The sequence below is a fragment of the Perognathus longimembris genome, chromosome 11, assembly GCF_023159225.1.
Source record: "Perognathus longimembris pacificus isolate PPM17 chromosome 11, ASM2315922v1, whole genome shotgun sequence".
Classification (NCBI taxonomy): Eukaryota; Metazoa; Chordata; class Mammalia; order Rodentia; family Heteromyidae; genus Perognathus; species Perognathus longimembris.
Genome location: NC_063171.1, coordinates 36593638 through 36614709, shown reverse-complemented (window position 1 = coordinate 36614709; position 21072 = coordinate 36593638). Strand labels below are relative to the sequence as shown.

General features: G+C 48.5%; 1 protein-coding gene across 1 annotated transcript; it reads left to right on the top strand.

Annotated features, from left to right (window-relative positions):
- The first annotated feature begins 10324 nt into the window (after window positions 1-10324).
- On the top strand, window positions 10325-10726 carry Nhlh1 (nescient helix-loop-helix 1). Its single transcript, XM_048357899.1, has one exon. It carries the CDS (start codon window positions 10325-10327, stop codon window positions 10724-10726), a length of 402 nt encoding a protein of 133 aa, XP_048213856.1.
- Window positions 10727-21072: the final 10346 nt, after the last annotated feature.

Genomic DNA, 21072 nt, shown 5'->3' with positions numbered 1-21072 from the left:
GTGAAACACAACTAACTGTTAAATGGCTGTGGGCAGCAGCTGAGTCAGCTGATGGGGAAAGAGAAGCAGCGGGAGTAGAAGACTAAACCCAGCCTCTCCTCACTGTTGGCCAAGTAGATGCTTCTGACACATGCCTGAAGACTAGCAGTGATGGAAAACTGGCCATTTTCATAGGTCCCAAGCACATCTCTTAGGTCACTGGTAGGGCTATTTACCTTTTAGAATTGTGCTAAGGGGAGATGATTTTTCTCCAGGTTTCTGTCCAAGCTCCCTTGAGAGAGCAGGTTTGGGGTTCTGAGATAGGAAATATGCCCTGAAGCTCCCTCTGGCCCCCCGTTGGAGCTGGAGGAGCTGTATGCTGTGCTGGCGGGAGTTGAGCACAGCTGCCACCATCGTCTGGGCCAGCTCCATGCCTCCCTCGGCCAACAGGTCTCCCAGCGGACAGAGCAGTAAACTCCCTCATCCTGCTGGCAGCTTTGAGAAGCGGGGACGTGGCTGGGTACCAGGGAGAGGGCTAAACAGGGAAGCACAGGCTTGGACTGAATCGGGATTGGGATAGAGAAAGAAGGGTAAGACGTAGATCCTTCCACACCCCCAATTTCTATGCCTAGGTAAGAACTAGAACATAGCTCATCTTCCTTCTGTGCTCCCTTAGCCCACAATATCTAACCCAAAACAACCAAAAATCTCTGCCCTTTCCATGGCTCTTAGAGAGGCCAAGGTCTAGGGTGGCACAAAGCCACCCAGATAACCCACTGAGGCTCCCCAGCACTCCCTCTGCAGATCCACGGGACTGGCCCCTCACCAGGTATCTCTGCTGAAGACTGAGGGGCTAGCCCCTCAGTATGTAGGGGCTACATGCTTATCAGTTCACTTTCCACTCCTCACTAATGTAGGCCTTGTTCACCCTGTGCCTTCTGAAATACATTATTTCCCAGGCTCTTTTCCCTCCCTAAGAGTTCCCCTTTCCACTACTGCCCTTTGCTACTTAACACCATTCCTTTTCAACCCATGCAGGACATTTACCCCAGGACCCAGTCTACCTGTTGTAACACCTGGCTTCTCAATTCTGCCTGGAATCTCCCTGGCCTGTTTGAATAAGGGGTTTACTGTTTTTCCAACATCTGGGTCACTACTCCCAAAGGCACAGCCTGGGAGATTTTTTTTTTAATCTAGTGGTTAGTATTCACTCAGAAGAGCTTTGTTTCTTCAAAGGAATGTATGATACCATCTTAGAAGTTATGTATATGGGCTATTTTTTTTTTTCTCTTTTTGAGACAGGGTCTCAGAACTCATGATCCTGCCTCAGCCTCTACAGGGTCTCAGAACTCATGATCCTGCCTCAGCCTCTACAGGGTCTCAGAACTCATGATCCTGCCTCAGCCTCTAAAGAACTAGTTTACTGACATGAGTCATCATGTCCCACATTTTAACTCATTTGGATAGATGGGGAAAACCAGCCCAGAGGAGTGATATGACTTGCTCTGTGTTACAGCAAATTAGAGACAGAGCTGGGACTAGAACATGCTTTATATCTACAGACAGCCACAATAGTAATAAACATTTATTGAGCATGGCTACAGGCAAAGCACTCTGTACTGGCGTCATAAAAGGCTAAGAGATAACAGAGCTTTTCCTTTGAGTCTCCAGATCCAGAATCTAGATGGCAGGAAGTTACCTGGCAGAAGACAAATAGGCAAGGCTAGGATGCTCCATGTAAGATCAGTAGCCTAAACAGGTTCTCCAAGCTCAGAGAAAATAGGATTTGATTTGCTTCAGGCAGTGGGCCAGTAAGAAGGAGCCTCAAATTTGTGGGCAAAGTTCAGGACCAGATTTTCTGGTCTGCCTCACATGCTGTGTGACCTTGAGAAGGGCATTTCCCTTCACTGGGTCCCTGTGTTCTCATCTATAAAGTGTGGGTGTAAATAAGGAGCTGCTCTATGCTGTTCACCCAGGCTCTTGTCAGTCTGGCTCTGGGAAGGACAGCTGGAGATGTAGCCAACTCTCTTTCTCCCCTAAACTCCTCAGGGCAAGGGCCATTTGAAAGACTGATCAAGTTAATGAATTCTCAAATGTAGCACTACAGGTCAACTCCAGGGAGAGACCCCTGAGGGATGCCATTGTTCCCCAGTTCAGGAATAGTATGGATTTTGGGAATTGTGGACTAACAGGATTTAAAAGAGAGTATGTCACTCAATATCTCATTCTCCAAATAGAAGCTTTGGCAGGGTGGCTGGAGTTGAGCTGGGGAAGCAGAAGGCCCTTAGAAGGTCAGAGTCCCAATGGGTCTCAGGATAGATATGTATGTATTCCTTCCTGAATTTGAAATCAGAAGTTAGGGGAGCTCTACACTCCAGAAGTGTGGAAGGACAGCAGCAGCCCCTGAGCCCAAGCAGGGAAACCTGGAGCAGGAGCAAAGGGTCATCTAAGGGGGCCTGAGGAGAAGCCATGGACCCAAGATGATGCAACTGTGAGCAAACATTGCCATCCTCCATTGGCTGGGTGGTTCTTGGGGGCTGGGGGCTAGGACCCACTCTCCCTCAACTCATAACTGAGATGGGGTTGGAGAAACGAGAGAAAACTGAAGTGAGCGAATATCCAGACAAATCAAGCTTGTGAAAAAGAGATGAGGATGTAGGATTCCTAGTAGGGCTAAAAGAGGAGAAAGGGGAGAGGGAACTGAGCAGGAGGGGAGAAAGGCCAGGCGGGTGTGGCCAGGAGGGGAGTAGGCCCAGTGCTGGTGGTGACAGATGGGTGGACACAAAGAGGAGAGCTTCGGGGAAGACAGATGGATGGGGGAGGGAAGAGAAGAGGCTGGGGGCGGGGGTGGTATAGTGGTTGGAGGCTGAGGCTGTAATGAGATTGGAGATAGGCTCTGAGCTAAGGAGAGGTGAGTGGAGAGGAAGAAGAAAGGAGAGGCAGCCTTAGGAGACAAAGGCTATAAGGCCTAGGGGGCCAGGGGCAGAGGGCTCAGGGGCTGGGTTCTGGGAAGGGGGGCTTCCAGCCAGGCTGGCAGCAAAGAGAGTGACAGATTGTGTGGTTAGCTAGAGTGGAGACCCGCTGTCACCTTCTAGAGGCAGAAAAGTGGAGACAGAGGAAGACAGACTGACAGAGACCATGTGGAAACGGAGAAGGAGAGAAACTCCTTGATGAAGATGTGCCAAGATGTTGCTGCCACTTCTCAGAAACACAACAGCTGCTGCCCAAGCTCTACTGCTTACCTTGGTCCCATGACCCCAAACCTTGCCAATGTTTTAGAAAATACTACCCTGGCCACAACGACTCCTCCCTGGAAGGGTCAGGCAGTGTGGCACAGCAAGGGTTAACACTGTCTGCTCTGTCTGCCAGCCGCTTGCCTGGTTGGGTCCCCAGGGCTCCCCACATATGTCACCCCTCTCCTGCCAAACCCACTACTTCCCAGCTCCTCCAGGCCCTCCCCCACCCTCAAGGACTGGGCCCTCACCGCTGTGTCTTCCCTACTCCCCCACCTCCCTGCAATCTACCTCACAGGCTTCCTGTGGCTAGAAAGAGATTTGGGAATCCAATCTGAAAAAGTGAGTGCCTATGAAATGTAAAATAGTAACAAGAAACCATGACGATATAATTACCCTCCCCTTCTCTGGGCCCTGCTCTTCTTGTCCTCCCCCATCCCCTGGCTCCCAGGGCTCTGCTTGCCCCTTGGGAGTTGGGGTTATAGTAGCCTGTGCTAAACTCAAAGCTGGACCGCAGCTTCCTCAACCATGCTTCAGATTCTTGTGCATCGGGAACTTCTTGCCGCCTTTGAATCATCACCCAAAAGTGGCGTGGGGGTGGTGTGGGGGGTCAGGATAAGCACTTTGTAGTTTAGCCAGCATTTTCCCACACCTTATTTCACTTGGATGTCACAGCAGCCCTATGGGGAAGGTACCATTATCCTATTTCACAGATGGCAAAAAGACTCAGTCAAGGTGAAGTGACTTGTCCAAGGTCATCAGGACTTGGACAATATCTAACTGAGCCCAGGTTCAGTATAGAGTTTTGGGTTGGTATTTTTTTTCCTCCTCTGTTCCATGCTTTTAGCTCCTCTTTATCACATAAGTAGGATGTTTATTTGTGGGTTACTGTCCTAAGGGGCAAAAACTGAATCCCTTAGTAAAGCCTGGGCAAGGACCCTAGAGTCCAAGATCCTTGGATAACAGATGCAGAGGTGGAGGAAGTGGTCCCCAGAGCACATTGTTGCTCTCCCTTTGCACTGGGGACAGCTTATGTTGGGTGCTTCAAGCACTGAAGGTTGCTGCAGGGCTGAAGTATCTGAGCTAAACAGCCTGCAAGGAGGGAAGCTGGCATCAAGGGTTTAGCTCATTCCTCTCACTCCCTGTCACTCCACACAGTCCCTTTCTGCTTCAAGGTCTCCTTAGGTTCTGTTCCTTCCCACCCACCCCCACCCAACATCTTACCCTTCAAGATCTGAGCTTTCCTTTTTAGAAACAATAGTCCCTCATCTCCATCCTTCTATTTATCACATCTCCCCACCTTGCCTCTCCTCATTCTTTCTGAGTCTCACAACTTCTCCCCACTTCTATCAGTTTACATCTAGTTCTCCCCAACAGTCTCCTCTTTTCTGCTCTCTCTCCCTGTCTGTCTTTATCTCCCCTGCCTCCAGCCACACCCTCTTATACCTCTGAGCCTTTTGCAAAGACATGGCCACCCACTAGTTTTGCTTCACCATACCTTTTATTTATGTATTTATTTTTTGTCTGTTTCCCCATGTGTCTCTGTCTCCCTGACTGCAACTTCCCATTTTCCCATGTCTGCTACCCAATGACTGCTTCCTCATCTTCACCTCCTCCCCCCCCACCCCCCCCCCGCCATTCCCTGGGTCTCAGTGTCACACTCTCCCCTCTGTCACCCCCATCGTTGCTCTCTGCTTCCCCATCTCTTCATCTCCCATTCTTTCTGTTTCCCTGTCTCCTCTATGGCACTCTCTCCTGAGTCTCTCCATCTCCCAATTTCTTGGATGGGTTGAAGGGCAGGAGGGTGGGGGAGGTAGAATTGTTGTTGCTGGGGGCTCATTAGGTGGAGATTGGTTTTTAATCAGCACCATGGCAATGATGATGCAAGAACTGAGATGCCACCTGATCCCCAACCCCCCCAGCCCCCCTCCTCAAGCCTCCTTTCCCCTCCAGCTCAGCCCATCTGCTGGCGCCTGGGCACCTGTCTGGGCCTGCCCAGGTGGGAGTTGGCACCTCCCAGGCCTGGGGGCAGGGAGAGAAAAGGGAGCTTGGGGGAGAATTATGGGACTCCCCTTAGGGAATTCCTCACCCTGGAGAAAATCCAGAAAAGGTTCATCAGACATGGGGAAGTAGCAAATCCTTCCCACAGCCTGAAGATGGGCTGTGTTCCTACTGAGGTCTAATCTCACTACATAATGACACTAGATCTCCATAGCAACCTAAGAAGCCACTATAATTAGCCCCACTTTACAGAATAAGATATTGAGGCTCAAGAGGTTGTTACTTATCCAAGATCACACCACAGACAGAGCCTTTTCCACTGAGCCACACAGCCTCTAAGTCATGGTCCATTATGGATATTCACAGAACTTCAATGAAGACATGCAACAGCTGAGTTGGGAGAGAAACGTCCATGCTGAAACACAGCCCGCTGCCTCTGAGGGCTTCCCTTGGCCCTGTGCCCCCCTCCTTGCTCCTGCTACTCAGAATCTCCTCCCCCCCCCATGCTGGAGATGGCTGAGCTATTGATGTGAACTTAATCAGTGCTCATTTGCACATCATTTTGTATCTACTTTTCTTGTTGCTCATTCGATGCCTCACACACTACAAGCCTGCCTGAGTTACCCTGTTCTCCCCTCCCTCTGTCCTTCCACTCCTCCCTCCCTTCCCTGAGTCCTCCTTACCAATTTTCCTCCTAAGAGTCCCTAGTTTCCACTAGGTCAAGTTGGGCTGGCTAAACTAGAAAAGCTCCTCATGTGTCTGTGTGGAGAATCTGACCCTGCTCCTGGCCTGGTTAAAACAGATAGGAGAATGGTGGCTGGATAAGAAGGTGGAGGGGTGATTAAATTATAGAATGATGATTGGGGCAGGGGTGCAGTGAACAGTAGCCAGAGGTAGCCTGGCAAATAGGGAATACAGCTTTATGAAGGATGAGAGCTTAGTGAGGGTGAGAGCTCTGGCCCCTCTTCTTGCTTTCATACTGGTCACTTGTTCTTTTGCAGTTTCCCTGTGAGTATTATGGAAAGCCTTCTTCCCAAGGAAAGGAAGACACGAGGGAAAAGGGCTGTTAAAATTGTGCGAGGGATCAGAATGGGTCTATGACACTTGTATGTAGTTTGTCGGGAGTCTCTGCTCTGCCGCCTTCTGGTGTGGGAGGCTGAGGGGGTTCATCTGTGGTCCTGCCCTGGCTCTCGCCCCAGCCCCACCCCTTCCCCAGCTCTCCATTTCTTGCTTATGAAATATGCATGGAGAACAGATGTCCCTGCTCCCCCACTCCCTGTCCCCCCCCCCCAGGGCCAGCCCCCACTCCCAGTTCTCCCCCGGGGGGGGGGGGTTCCCAGATCCCTCTGCCAATGGCTGCCTGGCCTGGCTATTTAATATTGATGAGGGGGGGGTGCCTGGGCCAGCCAATGGAGAGCTGGGGGTGTGTGTGTAACTTCATATATATACAGAGGGCTGGGCCCACTCAGGTGTGTGTTGTGTCTGTGAGTGTGTGAGTGTGTGTGTGTCCGTGTGTGTGTGTGTGGCCCTAAGTACCTGGCCAAGCCCACCCTCTCCACCTGGGCCCTATTTTTCCACCATGTGTATCCCTCTCATCAATTCTGAAGCTTCTGCAGTAGCGCCAAGAAGCCCCCGAGAGCTCTAGAAAGCTGATCACTAACTTTGCAGACGGATGAGCCCTAAGCAGCCAGAGGAGACTGGGGCTCTGGACATTGCCCCCTGCCCTGCCGGCTTGGATCCCTTGACAGGGTCCTCCTAGGTAAAGGGGGGAACTGTGGGCTGGGGAGGAGTGGGTGTGTCCCTCCCCATCTCAGCTTAAGCCCCCCTTTCCCAGAGTCTCCCTCGACTTCTCTCTTGTGTGCTGTGTCTCTCTCCATCTCTGCCTTTTCCTCTGCCTCACTTCTCTTTGTGTCAGGCCGCAGTTGGTGGAGGTAGAATGGTCATTCCTAACCTGGAGATTTGTAATTGCTACTCCCCTGCAATTAGAGTTTTAGTGTCTGGAACTTTCAGAACAGAAGTGGATTGGGGGTGAGGACTTGCTGGGAAACTAGAAGCTGCTGCCAACCAAGACTGAAGATGGGGAGCTCATGGAGAGCACAGAGAAGGGAAGAGAGGGTGTGGCCAGGGGATGGGGAAAAGGAGGAACAAGAGAATTGCTGTGATTGATGTACTGGGAACCCCACAGCTGAACTGGTTTCAACATAAGCTTGGGGGTAGGAGGTTGGGGAACTAACCATGAGCGGGAAGATAACTAGCCCATATTACTGTCATGCTATTTTGTTAATTTGATCCCCAAATCTGGAGAATGCCCTTTCTTTCAGCATCAACCACTTTCCCACCTTCAGTTTTTCATCTTGGTTATTTGCCTATGACTTTGTTTTTCTTTTGCCATATGACACATTGAACTGAGGGCCTTGTGTTCACAGGCAAAAGCTCTACTGTTTATTTGAGCCATGCCTGTAGCCCTGTATGTGTACTTCTTTTTCCCATCATCAGATGCTGATGACCTTGCATTCCCTCTAGAGCTTAGAAACTGTTTACTTGACTTGAAACTGTCTTGTGTATAGTAAGGTAAGGCAATACTTGGGGTGGGGTGGGGGGTCCTGGCTCCTATGAGATGTCAGGCAAGAAAGCTAAGGCTGGGGAGGAAAGGGAGGTGGTGACTGTTAAGGAGCCTCAGTGCTTCTGTTTCTGACTATAATGTAAGGCTGAACTCATGGTGGATCGCCTGGTGTTTTCTCCAACACTCCTCCCAAGGAAAACCCTTTCCATAGCCTTTCCAAGGCCAGGTTCTGCTTCCCTGACCTCATCTCTGTGGTCCTGGGACAAACAAACCTTAGCTAAGCTCCATAGGGATAACCCCAAGGAGCTACTATGCCTTCTTTAGCAAGCCACATCTGAACCACCTTAGACTATGAGCAAGTTCAAGGGTAGAAGGCTGATTGTTACCTCTTCTCAGTATTCCTTCCACAATCTACAAAAGGGCCAAGGAATAGCAAGGAATGAAAGTTTTAAGGACAGAGATGGAAGATCAGGTGGTCCTGGACTGAGGAATTGTGGTGAGGAGATGCCTTTCCTTGGTTCTAATGGACAGGATGGTGGAACCAAACATTTACAGTGGTCTTGTTGGGAGGCTGGGAAGGACTGAGCTAGGACAGCTGTACTGAGCTCCATACGTCCAGTTTACAATGGCCAATCTGTGTGTTTAGCCACCCCACCCCCAAGAAACAAGGATGCAGAGGGCCCTGACAGAGAGAGATGATCCCGAGGCCAAGGCTTAAAGTTCTCCTCTCACAACTGAGAAAGGCCTCTCTTGGAGCTGTCATCCAGTCTTGCTCGACTTTTCCCCCTGTAATTATTTATTGTATGGCAAAAAAAGAGAGAAAAAAGGTATAACAGTATCTACTGTTGTAGCCATTTAAAATGCACAGCTCAATAGTGTTATGCCTATTTGAGTTGTTGTAAAACACACCTCCAGAACTTTTCCGTCTTGCCAATGTGAAATTCTATACTTATTAAACAAGAACTCCTCTTTTGCTCCTTCCTTCCAGTCCCTGGAAACCACCAACCTAGTTTCAGTTTCTATGAATTAGACTACTTAAGTATCTTACCTAGGTGGGCATCAAAGCATTTGCCCTTTGTGACTGGCTTACTTCATTAAGCCCAGTGTCTTCAAGGTTCAGTCTGTTTTGTAGCATATGAATAAACATTTGAGTAGCTTGCACCTTTTGGATATTGTGAATGGTGCTGTTGTGAACATGGGTGTGCAGATATCCCTATGAGATCCTGCTTTATTTGCTTAGACCCATATCCAGAGATGGGAGCACTAGGTTATATGGTAGTTCCATTTTTATTTCATTATTTTACTAACATCCATATTGTTTTCCTTAGCAGTCGCACCAACAGGGTATAACTTTTCCTATCTCTCCATGCTGTTTGTGTCCTAACCAGTACTGATTTTATTTTGATTTTTTTATGATGGATGTGAGGTGATAGCACATGTGATTTTGATTTTTAATGATTAGTGGTGTTCAGCTTATTTAAGTATGTATGTATGTATGTATGTATGTATGTATGTATGTATTGTGGTGGTCCTGGGACTTGAATCAGAGCCTGAGCGCTGTTCCTGAGCTGTTTTTTCCCCCCCTCAAGACCACAGTTCTACTTTCAGCTTTTTGATGGCTATCTAGAGATAAAAGTCTCATGGACTTTCCTGCCCAGGCTGGTTTAGAACCACAATTCTCAGATCTCAGTCTGCTTGAGTAGCTAGGATTACAGCGATTGGCTTCAGCCAGGCTTATTGGCCATCTGTATATCAATCTTTGGAGAAATGTCTATTCTTTGCTCATTTTCAAAATTTAGGTTATTTGATATTTTTATTGTTGAATTGAAGGACCGCTTTATATATTCTGGGTATTAAACTGCTTATCCAATATATGATTGCAAGGATTTTCTCAGTGCAAAAGTTGCCTTTTCACTCTATTAATTGCCTCCACTCATACACTGAAGTAAGTTTGATGTAGTCTCCCTTGCATTCTTTTTCTTTTGTTGTTTATGCTTTTGGTATTATAGCCAAGAAATAGTCTCCAGGTCTGACGTCCTGAAGAGGTTCTGCCTGCCTTCTTCTAAGTCTTGAGTAGTTTTTCCATCGTCAGTCCTCTTGCCCAGGGCCAGCCAGTCTGGTGTGTCCTTTGCATCATCTCTCCCTTTCCTTCCCGGTTACTTTCGGGATTATCTTTCCTTCTTCATACTCCCTCCCGCCCTCACTGCTTTCCACTGTATCCACCGACCGACCAGCCTCCTGCCCCACGCCCCACCCCTCTATTTCAGCTCTTCTCTCTCACTCCCAGGTCCCCATTCCTCCCAGCCCACTTCCCCAACTCCCAAGCTGCCCACTCCTCCCTCCATCCCTGTCACTTTGCTTTCTCTTTTCCAGGCTTCAGGTTGGTGCCCTGACCATGGAACCCTGAAGCAGCTCTCTTGATTTCCAGAGCTCAGTGGCAGACCCCACCACCCCAGGCCCTTCCTGCCCCTCCCACAGCCCGCTTTCAAGCCCCCATCGGGAGGGGCGGGGAGGGGGTTCGGCTTTCACCGGGCAGGGGGCTTCCATCATGATGCTCAACTCAGACACCGTGGAGCTGGACCTGCCTCCCACACACTCGGAGACGGAGTCCGGCTTCAGCGACTGTGGGGGCGGGGCGGGCCCCGATGGGGCTGGGTCCGGGGGTCCCGGAGGGGGCCAGGCTCGGGGTTCCGAGCTGGGAGAGACCGGCCGGAAAGACCTGCAGCACCTGAGCCGCGAGGAGCGCCGGCGCCGGCGCCGCGCCACCGCCAAGTACCGCACGGCGCACGCCACGCGGGAGCGCATCCGCGTGGAAGCCTTCAACCTGGCCTTCGCCGAGCTGCGCAAGCTGCTGCCCACGCTGCCCCCCGACAAGAAGCTCTCCAAGATCGAGATCCTGCGCCTCGCCATCTGCTACATCTCCTACCTGAACCATGTGCTGGATGTCTGACTGCAGGGGCTGGGTCAGGGGTGGGCGGGGGGCCTCCCGCCCTGCGCCCTGCGCGCTCCCCTTCTCGCTGCTCTCCATCTCATCCCAAAGGCCCGGCCCCGTGCCACCTCCCCGCCACCGGCCGGTCCTGAAGGCCACTTTTTAGTACTGACCCCGCCACCCCGGAGGGCCTTTGCCATGGGTCCCTTCCAAGGTCAGAGTTGCTTGTTTGAGTGGTCACAGTAGAGTTGATGTCTAGCTTTCTCTCTCAGGCTGCTGCTTCTTTATCCCTATGTACAAAATTTCAGACCCCCAGATCCGGGCTAGCTTCAGTTCTAGCTTCTCCTGCCCATGGTCGGGGCAAGGCAACTGGACCAGAAGCCAGGGGCGGCCCTGTGTTTCCTACTCCCAGAGCAGATCTCTGTCCATCTGGGGAAGGAGAGGGCTGGGGCGTGGGGGTAGGGGTGGTGGATGAGTCCGGTGACTCCTCTACTAAGGGGAATGTCAATAACCAGGAATTAGGAACACACACACACACACACACACACACACACACACACACACACACCTGTCTGCTCTTCTTTTGTCCATCTTGGTTCTGAGGCTTAACATGGACAGACCTCAGATCTTACTTGGTAGTGAGTGCCTTGCCCTCTTTGAGCTATCTGGCCATTTCCCTGAGCCCTCCCATGCCCAGAGTCCTATGCCCGTGTGCCCCCTAGAGGAAGGAAATCCTTAGTCCCCAATAGGGCATGATAAATCTCCAAACAGCCCCGAGCATTTGCTGCAGGCCCAGGCCATGGGGCAGGCCAGGTCTCATCCCAGCCTCCTCCAACCCAGCTGCCTTGAAACTGTGCAAGCCCACACCTGAGCCTCACAGGGGCAGGAGGGACACCCTATTATTGCCATCTGGAAATACTCAGCTCTCCTGGCCCTAGAGCCTGTTTATTATATTTGTTTATTTTTTCCTCCCTTCAGCTGCGGTGGCCAGGGAAGAGACGTGTCCTCTTCCTGTTGCTGAGCCCCACCTGCTCACTATATAGCCCAGGCTCAGCAGCAGTAGGGAGGGCCTTGAATCTGTGTATCAGAAGTGCATTCACAGCAGACTCCTAGCTCTACAAGGATATTTATTTATGTATGATTTACTTATTTATTCATCTATTTATTCACTTATTTATTTATTTATAAATATTACTATTTATATTGTCGAGTTGTGCACTTTGGGGGGTAGAATCAGAGGGGCTCCTAGAAGCTCTAGTTGGGTCTTGCTTCTTCCCTGGTTACTCTTTTCCTTTTTTTTTTTCTTCTTCTTCTTCTTCTTTCTTTTGCTCATTCTCCAGCCCCAGGTGTGTGTGGGATCCTCTTGGCTCACAACACTGGCATCTCTTCCTCAGATCCATCTGTTCTGAACCCCTTTCCTCTGGGATAGTGTCCCTTCCCAAGCTGCTGAGCTTCTGGATGTCCTCCCTCACCAGGCCCCCTGGTAATCCCACCCCAGTCTCCCCCACCTGTCATCTCTCTTCATCCCTCCCCAGGACCCTTGTTTTTTCCTAACACCCCTAAGAGCAAGCTCCAGGGTCTCTCCTGTGCCCTCTGTGTGACTCCTTCCTGTTGCAGTTCTAATTATATACAAAAAGAAAAAAATTAAAGTGACCTCGTTCTAGCACCAGCTATGGCTGTGGCGCATCTGATTGGGTTTGGTGGGAGGGTTGTGGTAGGTGGTTGTGAGGTGGTTATTGAGAGACCCTATGCTTTGCAGCCTCTTCTAGAGGGGGAGGGACATGTTATAAGAACTCAGCACAGAGGGTAAATAGAGACAGGGAGAAGAGGTCACAGGGCAAGGTCAGGAGAGAGTAAAACATGGTTTCCAAATCTCCTCACCCAAAGTTCCATCTTGGCACACACCAAGTGACACTTTCTGATTTACTGATGTGCTTCAGTTCTGTGCCTAAGGAGCTGAGTGTCCCAGTAGAACCCAAGTTAAACATGTGTCCATGGGTCCATACAGCTGGAAAAAGCCATGGCACAAAAACTGAGATCTTGCCTTTGTCTTTACTATCTCTAGGGTAAGTCAGAATTCCTTGAAGTTTCAGTTCTGTCTTGGGTTCCAGCCTTAAGATACTGTGGAGAACATGATGGAGGGCCTGGAACTGAGAGAGGAATGGATGGAGTGGGGGGAAAAATAACAGTGCCAGGCAAGCAGAGACCAGGAGGATTGTGACTTCTAGGCTACATGAAGATCTTGTCTCAAAATAAACAGAAGAGAAGAAGGAGGAACAGAGGGAGGAAGAAGAGGAAGATGATGATGATGAGGAGTACTGGAGGCTGGTGCTTCATGCCTGTAATCCTAGGTACTCAGGAGGCTGAGATCTGAGGATTACAGTTCAAAGCCAGTCTGGGTGAGAAAGTCCATGAGACTCTTATCTCCAGTTGACCACCAGAAAACCAGAAGTAATGCTGTGGCTCAAAGTGGTATCCTTGAGCAAAAGAGCTCAGGGACAGTACCCAGGCCACAAGTTCAAGCCCCATGACTGACGAAAAAAAAAAAAAAAAGGAGGAGAAAGAGGAGAGAAAGTAAAAAGGGATCCTGGAAGGGACCTAGGAACTATTTTTTTTCTTCATCACATTAACGAGGAAACTAAAGCTCAGTGTGGGGGAAGGGCTATACTCAAGGACACAGAGGTAATTACTGCTAAGACTCAATGCTCAGGTTCGTCTCTTCCCGCTCCCCCTATCCCTCATGTTGCCAATGCTCCTCTGCCTCCCTGAAGTGACCCAAACTTGACAAGTGGAACTTTTTTAAATCCCATATTTGAACAGGAACATTAAAAGTAAAGGAGAGGGCTGGGGATATGGCCTAGTGGCTAGAGTGCTTGCCTCCTATACATGAAGCCCTGGGTTCAATTCCCCAGCACCACATATATAGAAAACGGCCAGAAGTGGCGCTGTGGCTCAAGTGGCAGAGTGCTAGCCTTGAGCAAAAAGAAGCCAGGGACAGTGCTCAGGCCCTGAGTCCAAGCCCCAGGACTTGCCAAATAAATAAATAAATAAATAAAAGTAAAGGAGATTCAGACTTGTGTGCTCCAGATGGCCAAAGGTCAAGAGAACACTTTATATAGAGTGAAGAGTTGAAAAATGAATGATGCATGGTCTTGACAATAGATTTGGGAATCATGTAAGATCCACTTCCAAATACTGAAGGAAGAGGTAAAAACAGACATTCCGTGTAGCCCCAGGAGGCAGGATAAGGGCCAGTGAGAAGAGGTCATAGAAACGTAGATTTAAAATCTATGAACAACTTGGAAACACTTGGAGCTGGTCTAGCAGCAGATCTCTCTAGAGGGGACAGCCTTCAAGCACAGGCAGAGATGTAGTGGCAGATCAGTTCCAAACCTAAGGTCATGTGAGAAGCTGGGAGGCAAAAACAGTTTGAGGAAAAGGTTGAGCTACTTTTCTATCCTCATATTTTCATTTTTGGTAAACCAAGAATGCCATCAGTAGCAAGAGGGGTTTGAGTTAGATTTGAGGGAGGACTTCCATGTCTTTCCTTCTCCTTATGAAGTTCATGAAATGTGCTTTGCCCAAAGTCTGGAGAGAAGAAGGGTTGACCGAGATCAAGAAGAATCCTCAGATTTGAGGATGGTGATGGACAATTGGCAGAAACAGAAATCACTGAATCCACTGCCTTTGTGTTAGCAGCAGGTAAACGCCTGTCCATAAAGATTGGAATTAGAACCCAAGTTCTCCTTTCCTCTGCTTCCCCATGCCCAGCAGTCACTGGGCTCTGAGCCCTTCTCCATCCTTGCTGGACAGCAGAAGGGTTAGGGGCCCCTCCCCTCAGGCGTCCCTCGGGGCCTGGGGGTGGCGAGAGGGGGCAGCTGCAGCTGTTCCTCCTGCTAGTTCCGAATTTCTTCAGATAATCAATTGGCCTCGGCTGCCTGCCACTCTGCTCTCTGCTCGGCAGGACAGGAAAAGAGGTGAAGAATGAGGGGGGAAGAATGACAGGGGGAAGAATACAGGGAACACTGGGAGAGAGAGAGGTGGTCAAGGAGATGGCAGCCAGGACTGTGGGGTGAACAGATGGCGGGGAGAGTGTGCGAAAACATCATTCAGTGGGCTTCATCTTACACGGCTCCAAAACCAGCTGCAGGGCCCAATGGAGTAAGGGACAGGGGCTCAGTGACCAGGTGAAGGTCACTCTTCATTCCCTTCCCTTCCCTCTCTAGTACCCCATCCTCTGCCATGGCCTTCCAGAAATCTCGGCTCTCTTTCACCCCTAGTTACTACTAGCCTCTGACTTTCCACTCCTGCCTGTCAGAATTGCTACCTCTGCTAATCATCTCAGCCTAAAGATGGAGTAGAAGGCAAGGCTCCGGCATTTGAGAGCGAGAAGGGGTCCTCAAGCCACACCCTTCTGTACGCACACGCACGCACGTTGCCATGGGCCGCTAGGCATATGGTCCCTTTGTGCCCACACAATGGAGACCCTGTCTGTGCCCCTTTCCAGTCTGGGCACAGTGTGGGGGGTGCATTATTCTCAGCTTGCCCATCTCCCTGCTTTCTCCATCCCCTGCCTTTCTCCATCCCCTGCCTTCTTTGCTTTCCTCTTCTTCCTTTTTTAAACTAGAAGGCCCCTCATGCCATGTTACCTTTTTTATACTTTCACTTGTTTCTGTGTCTTTTCCTGTGGGCTTGCATCCAATTGGGAGAAGTTATGAGCAGAAGAAAGAAGCAAACAGGAGAGTCAGAGTCTTAGCATGCTAGTGCAGGGAGAAAAGAAGAATGAGGGCAGAGCTGCAGCTGTCTGTAAGGCTGAGAGGGATGGGGGACAAGGAGGCAGCAGCAGCAGCAGCATTTTATTAGAGGGAGAGAACGCCCATACCTGGCAGCCAATGGATCTGTCTTTTTTTTTTTTTTTTTTTGGTCAGTCCTGGGGCTTGAACTCAGGGCTGGGCACTGTCCCTGAGCTTCTTTTGCTCAAGGCTAGCATTCTACCACTTGAGCCACAGGGCCGCTTATGGCCTTTTCTGTTTATGTGGTACTGAAGAATCGAACCCAGTGCTTCATGCATGCTAGGCAAGTACTCTACCACTAATCCACATTCCCAGCCCTGTGTCTCCCCCCCCCCCACCTTGTTATAGTACTTGGGTTTGAACTCAGGGCTTCTCGTTACTAGGCTGGCATTCCATCACTTGAGCCATGTCTTCAGTCCTCCTTTGGTTAATTATTTTGGAGATGGAGTCTAGTGAACTTTTCTGCTTGGGCTGCCCTGGAATCATGATCCTCCAAATCTCAGCCTCCCAAATAGCTAGGATTACTGATGTGAGCCACTAGTGCCTGGCTTCATCTTCATCTTTACTCTTTGTGCCACAATGAGCTAAATGCATGCTCTCTTTGGGTGTCAACTTCCCTGTCTGTAAAGTGGGAAGTTAATAAGACCTGTCAGGGTGCTATGAGGATGAAACAAATTTGGCATGAAGCTGCTCAACACTATACTTGCTCATCAAATGATACTGCATGGTAGTAAGGAGCAGGTCAATCTCTACTGTTATACTGTTGGTTTTATTGTACAAGGCACCAGGCCACAGAAGTTAAAGGGTCTGGCATTCAACATCCCTTCTACAAACTGTACTCTTTAGAGAGGTGGCCCTGGAATGAAGCACTCATGGGGGTTTCCGAGCATGACTCAGGAGTCTAAGTGAAAATCAGGAGCCCTGATCATCTTGGAAACCAAGATAGTGCAGGTGGGAACAAGAAGCTATGTGGTCATCAATGGAAGTCCACTCAGTTCAATATTCTTTGGAAAGTTGAGAATAGATAAGCTGTGATAGAGAAATCAACTGAAATGAGAATGGAGAAATTATAGCTGGGGGAGAAACAGGAGTCGGAAGAGAGATGTGCTGGTTTAAGGATCTTTCCCTGATTTCCCATTGAGTAAAATTTTGTAATGCATTATTATTGGTTGTTGACCACTGCCCTCTGCTGGCCACTAGCAGAGATGTTTTCAGTCTCCTTTTTCCCTGGCTAGATCTGAAAAAAAAAAAAAAAAAAAAAAAAGGCCTGGAAAGAGAAGAAACCACTAGAATGGGGATTAAGGGTGAAGGAGATTGTAAGTGCAACTTGCAACCCAGAATTCTGTTGTTGGAAGAGGTTTCTAGAAGGTGAAGGAGAGTTGATTGCTGACTAAAGATAAATAGAAGCTAGAATCCAAAAGTGTGCCATTTACATAGATGTTAATGGTCTATGATTTTCACACACACACCCCCACCCCCATATGTGCCTATTTCATTTGTTGGGTGTCTGTGTGTGCTCTATGTCTAGGAATGCTTCCCTGATTCTGTTGTTTTGTACATGCTTGCATTTCTGTGCTTGTTTTTTTGTGCCTTTATTTGGAATCTGTATGACAGCTGTCAAGTAGGGAGTGAGGGTAGGGGGCTGTTTAATTTCCTTCCTTCCCTCTAGGAGTTACTTGTGCCTTCCAGTTCCAACAGCCACATGGCTTTTTACAGGTGAGGCTGGAAGCACAGTTCAAATGGTAGAGCTACTGGCTTAACAAACAAGTGGATGCAGTGTGAGGCCTTGAGTTCAAATCTAGTACTGCCAAAAATAATCCAGTTTTTCATGGAGCCCACCTTATGAATGCTTGGCAGATGTACAGGTGTGGAGCCAGCCCTAGGGAGGTTTGATGAGCAGAATTTGGTATTGCTATGACCGTGATACCATGGGCTGTTGGAACAAGAGAGAGATGGAGAACATTCTGGAAAGGCAAGCAGATGTCATTAGGGGTGAATGGACAGGAGAGTTGAGCTCTGTGCCAGAAGCAGTCCTAGGAGCTATTGTGAGGTCAGTTACCATTGTGTCTGTGTTCAGACATTGGCAGTGGCAATAGGGAAAAGGGAGCCAGTGTTTGAAGTCTATTTAAATGGTAAATTCAACAGGATATAGCAATTTATTAAATATGTAAAGTGGAAAGGAGCTCCTAGGTTTCTAATGGGAGAGCCTGGAAAAAAGAGTGATGCCGCTTTCCAAAACAGGCACAAGCTAGGCTCTGATGGCTCATGTCTGAAATCCTAGCTACTTAGGAGGCTGGGATCTGAGAGTCATGGTTCTAAGCCAGCCTGGGCAGGAAAGTCCTTGAGATTTGTATCTCCCGTTAATCAGTAAAAAGCCAAAAGTTGAACTGTGGCTCAAGTGATAGAGCCACAGCCTTGAGTGAAAAAGCTAAGAGAGAAACTGGGCACTGGTGGCCCATACCTGTAATCCTAGCTATTCAGGAGGCTGAGATCTAAGGATCGTGGTTTGAAGCAAGCCTGGCAGAAAAGTTTGGAAGTATTTCTTTTTGCCAGTCTAGTGGCTTGAACTCAGGGCCTGGACACTGTCCCTGAGCTTCTTTTGCTCAAGGCTAGCACTCTACCACTTGAGCCACAGAGCCACTTTCAGTTTTTTCTGTCTATGTGGTACTGAGGAATCAAAAGCAGAGCTTCATGTATGCTAGGCAAGCACTCTACCATTAAGCCACATTCCCAGCCCAATCTGTGAGACGTTTATCTCCAATAAACTACTCAGAAAAAGCTGGAGGTGGCTCTGTGGCTCAAGTGATAGAGCACTAACCTTGATCACAAAAAGGCTCAAGGACAGTGCCCAGGCCTAGAGCTCAAGCCCTAGGACCAGAAAAAAAAAAAAGGTTAGAGACAGCAACCAGGCCCTGAGTTCAAGCTCCAGTACCAGCACAACAACAATGAACTGAGCACAGAAGATGAGAAAGTGTGGCAAGAGCTGCCGGCTAGTCTTCCTGTGGAGCTGTGGGTTTGTAGCCAAATCACTGGACCTCTCTTCTAGAAGTTGTCCCAGGGGTCTCTAACTCCACATTTCCCAAGTAGCCACCTTATCTTCTCCCATCTGCCCCCCACTTCCCTTGGCATTCCCCATCAATGCGAATGATGCATCAGCCCCGGGCATCATGCTTTCCTTCCCTCTACTGCTTTGTCTCCAGTCCACCATCATAAGCTATTTGCTTTGCCATCAAGATGTGACCGGGCCTCTACTTTCCTGACTACATGCTTTTCTTCCCCTGGACTCTTACAGTTGCTCTGCTGGTCTCACTGGCTTGTGGCTCCTTCTTCCTAAGTCCATCCTCCAGGCTGGCATCAGACTTACCCAAGTGGAAATCCAGGCTGGACATTTCAATACTTCCATCCTTTTCATGGCAGCACTCTGCCAGTCCAGCCTCGTGGGTTATTCCATCCTAACTACTCTCTGGAGCACTTTTGTTTCCTACTTCTGTGTCTTAGCTCACATGGTTTCTCCACCTGTATGTCCCCTGCAAGCTCTGATGTTCCGTAGTTTACCTGTATACATCCCACTCATTCTTCCAGACAATGCAGATATTCTCGCCTCCAGGAAACCTCCTCAAGGCTGGGAATGTGGCCTAGTGGTAGAGTGCTTGCCTAGCATGCATGAAGCCCTGGGTTTGATTCCTCAGTACCACATAAACAGAAAAAACTGGAAGTGGCTCTGTGGCTCAAGTGGTAGAGTGCTAGCCTTGAGCAAAAGAAGCTCAGGGACAGTGCCCAGGCCCTGAGTTCAAGCCTCAGAATCGGCAAAAAGAAAAGAAAAGAGAGAGAGAGAGAGAGAGAGAGAGAGAAAGAGAGAGGACCTCCTCAATACGATGTGTGCCTCCTACAGCACCATGCTTGGCCCCTGCCCCCTGCCCATCTGCCCGCTCCCCATTACCTCGCCTATGTCTGCATTTATGTCTATGATTGTACTGGTCATATGGAATTTTAGTGAAATCATATGGGTTACAGGTAATCTGTTTTATTTCTTCTGTTTTTTTTTTTTTTTTTTCAATTCCAGTACTGGGGTTGAACTTGGGGCTTGGGTGCTGTCCTTTAGCTTTTTCACTCAAAGCTGGAACTCTACTACTAGAGCCACAGTTCTATTTCTGGTTTTTGATGGTTAATTGAAGATAGAAGTTTCATAGGCTTTCCTGCCCAAGCTGGCTTTGAACCTTGATCTTTACAAATCTCAGCCACTTGAGTAGCTAGGATTACAAGTGTGAGCCACCAGTGCTTAGTTTGGATTTTAGGGCGGCCTGGAGTGAGTTACCAAAGACCATGAGCTTCTGTTTCCTCACAGAGATAACATGTAAAGCCTTCCAGGGGTGGGGAACATCTGGCTTGCAGGACATAAAGGCCACAGAATCATGGGTATATGACAGGAAAGACACACATGCTTCTCATATTCTTCTCTTTGGCTACCTAGGGCCATCTTCCTGTATTGATAATTATGTATAGTTCCCCAAGGATGTTGTAACTATCCAGATGGCCCTTGGTAAAAAAAAAAAAAAAGGTTGCTCACCTCTGCTAGGCCAATGCTAGGAAATAATAAAGGTTAATACATGGTGGCTCTATTAGGATAATTAATGTATTTATTATCTCCTGTTTCAAATTGCTGGGCTGTTCCAGTATGCCTATTACCATTCACCTTGAGAATATGAATTCATTCCTTTCTTACAATCCTCTTGACATTTCAGATAGAGTTCTCATAGACTATTTGCTCCAGAGCTGTGTTTTATCTTTCCATTTCACTAGAAGCCAAACATCACTTATTTTTACAAGAGTATTTTTTTAAATTACCAAGGTCATATATGCCCATTTTAACAAATTCAGTAGTACTCCAGTATGTAGAGTTAAAAGCAAATTGACAACCCCCTACAAACCAATCATACATCCCTCCCCCAACGTAATCCCTGTTAACTATTTGGTATGTATCCTCCTATTTCTGTCCTTCTATTTCTTGGCACACAAATTGCTGTAGGCCCATATTTGGGTATGATGTTTGGAAGTAGATTGTCAATTTCTACAAAAACAATTATTATTTTGTTTGGATTACATTTATTGTACACACAGGTCAATTTTGGGAAAATTAAAATCTCAATATTGAACTTTTCAATTCAAGAACCATTCCATTTACTTAGGACTTATTTGATTGAGCAGTATTTTTTTCATCTGATGATAGACTTTTTTTTTTTTTTTTGGCCAGTCCTGGGCCTTGGACTCAGGGCCTGAGCACTGTCCCTGGCTTCTTCCCGCTCAAGGCTAGCACTCTGCCACTTGAGCCACAGCGCCGCTTCTGGCCGTTTTCTGTATATGTGGTGCTGGGGAATCGAACCTAGGGCCTCGTGTATCCGAGGCAGGCACTCTTGCCACTAGGCTATATCCCCAGCCCTGATGATAGACTTTTATTTTCTATTTGTTGATGTAAATTGGTGACATTTTTGCAAGGTGAAACACTTTCTAGCAGTTGATGCTGAGACCCTACAGTAGAAAAATAGAAAAGGTTCTCTCCTCAGTCAATATAAAGAA